The sequence below is a fragment of the Propithecus coquereli genome, unplaced genomic scaffold, assembly GCF_000956105.1.
Source record: "Propithecus coquereli isolate 6110/MARCELLA unplaced genomic scaffold, Pcoq_1.0 Scaffold391, whole genome shotgun sequence".
NCBI lineage: Eukaryota > Metazoa > Chordata > Mammalia > Primates > Indriidae > Propithecus > Propithecus coquereli.
The window spans coordinates 851,087-852,620 of record NW_012149630.1 but is presented as its reverse complement, the minus strand read 5'-3'; the positions used below and the strand labels follow the sequence as shown (position 1 = coordinate 852,620).

Sequence of the window (1,534 nt, the reverse complement as noted above, 5' to 3'; positions counted from 1 at the left end):
CTAAATCACATGTGAAAAAACAAAGTAGGACATAGAATTTGGTTTGCTTTGGAAATATTTGACCTGTTTTAAAATGAGAGTATACAATGTGCAGAGAGAACACTATAGACTGAATTCTGCCTCTGACAAGCTACCTGGCCTAGGCCTAGGATTTATCTCAATGCCTCCGGACTACATTTTACTCATGGGTGAAATGAGGAGGTGGGACTAGAGGAAGGCACTGCAACCTAGCATTCCTGGGGGATTTTGTTGAGACCCTACTGTGTTTGAAAAGTTTTCCATCTGACCAAGGCGTCGGTTGCGTAGTGGTTAGCGTAGCTGCCTTCCAAAAGTTTGCAAATGTGAAGGGCAAGGACTCTGCAGCCCCCCACAGTTCTTTGCTCCCTTCTGTCTCCCACCTACCCCCTTCCTAACACAAGCCTCCCTGACCCCTGCACAGGTGAGTATGCAGCCCTTGGGGACACAACCTCTAAAGCCCCATCCAACCCTGCAACTTTTCAAAAGTGTTGTTTAGGCCATTGTGATATTTAGCTGCCAGATAACAAAGCAAATTAGAAAATTAAACATCATTAATCTCCAAAATTGTGAACAATGTATCCTGTAGGTATAGAGTCAAAATATAGAACTTTTAAATTAAGATACAAGTGTAACTGTGTTAATGCCGATTTTCTGAAAAGACAAAAGCTAAAGCTTATGTACTTCTGCCTTATCAGTAGATCTAACATTAAAAGTCTTTTCAAGGTCTTCTATACTCTAATTTCTGCAAAGAAGCATACTAGAACATAATATATATTTTTGTCGTAAAAAATTTTTAAACAAATTTGTGTTAGAAGAAATTATTTTGATAATATGTTTCTAATGCCATGAGAGCAATGACATGAAAATTATCACTTGAATAAGGATGGTAGAGGATACAATTCTTTGAAATGGAAGGGGAGAGAAGACAGGGGGTGGTTTTTCCATTGTCATCTTCCCTAACTTCCAATTTCAAGCACATTACCCCGGCCTTCATGTCATACAGGCCTTGCTTGGAGTTAAGTTACTGCGACATGAGAGAACCACCATGAATACAAACACGTATACTAACTTTACGAGTCAGTGGATGGCAGCTGTCTCCCAGTTTGCCCATAGGTGTGCAAATCCTTATGCTCTTAACCCAGATACTAACAGCACAGCACATGCCTCCGCCGCACTGGGGGTCCTTGTCGCAGGCCTGAAACGTAATAAACAAACAGATAAATACAGATAGCGGGGAAGACTCGGGCTAAGGAAATCTAAAATTAGCAGCAAAAATGCTCTTCGAATATCCAAACACTATGATTTTAATAATCACATATATGAAAAAGAACTATAATATTCATTTGTTTGCACAAATCTATAATAAAATCTGATCAGAACAGATTTTTCTAGTTTTTCAAAATCGAATGAAATAATAGCCCTAGGATTATGAAAATCTCAACTAAACATAAGATTTTTTAAAAAAACAAAATCAGCTCTCTTTTTCTAGTGCTTTGTGACTGAATTGGCTTTGAAC

General features: G+C 38.6%; 1 protein-coding gene across 2 annotated transcripts in view; it reads right to left on the bottom strand.

The window, feature by feature from the left end:
- PROK2 (prokineticin 2) overlaps positions 1–1,534 on the bottom strand; it is a 12,565-nt gene that overhangs the window by 7,845 nt on the left and 3,186 nt on the right. For both annotated transcript variants that reach the window (XM_012652643.1, XM_012652642.1), the window contains exon 2: positions 1,088–1,213. In XM_012652643.1, the coding sequence (XP_012508097.1) occupies positions 1,088–1,213 (126 nt within the window). The remainder of the gene's footprint in view (positions 1–1,087; positions 1,214–1,534) is intronic.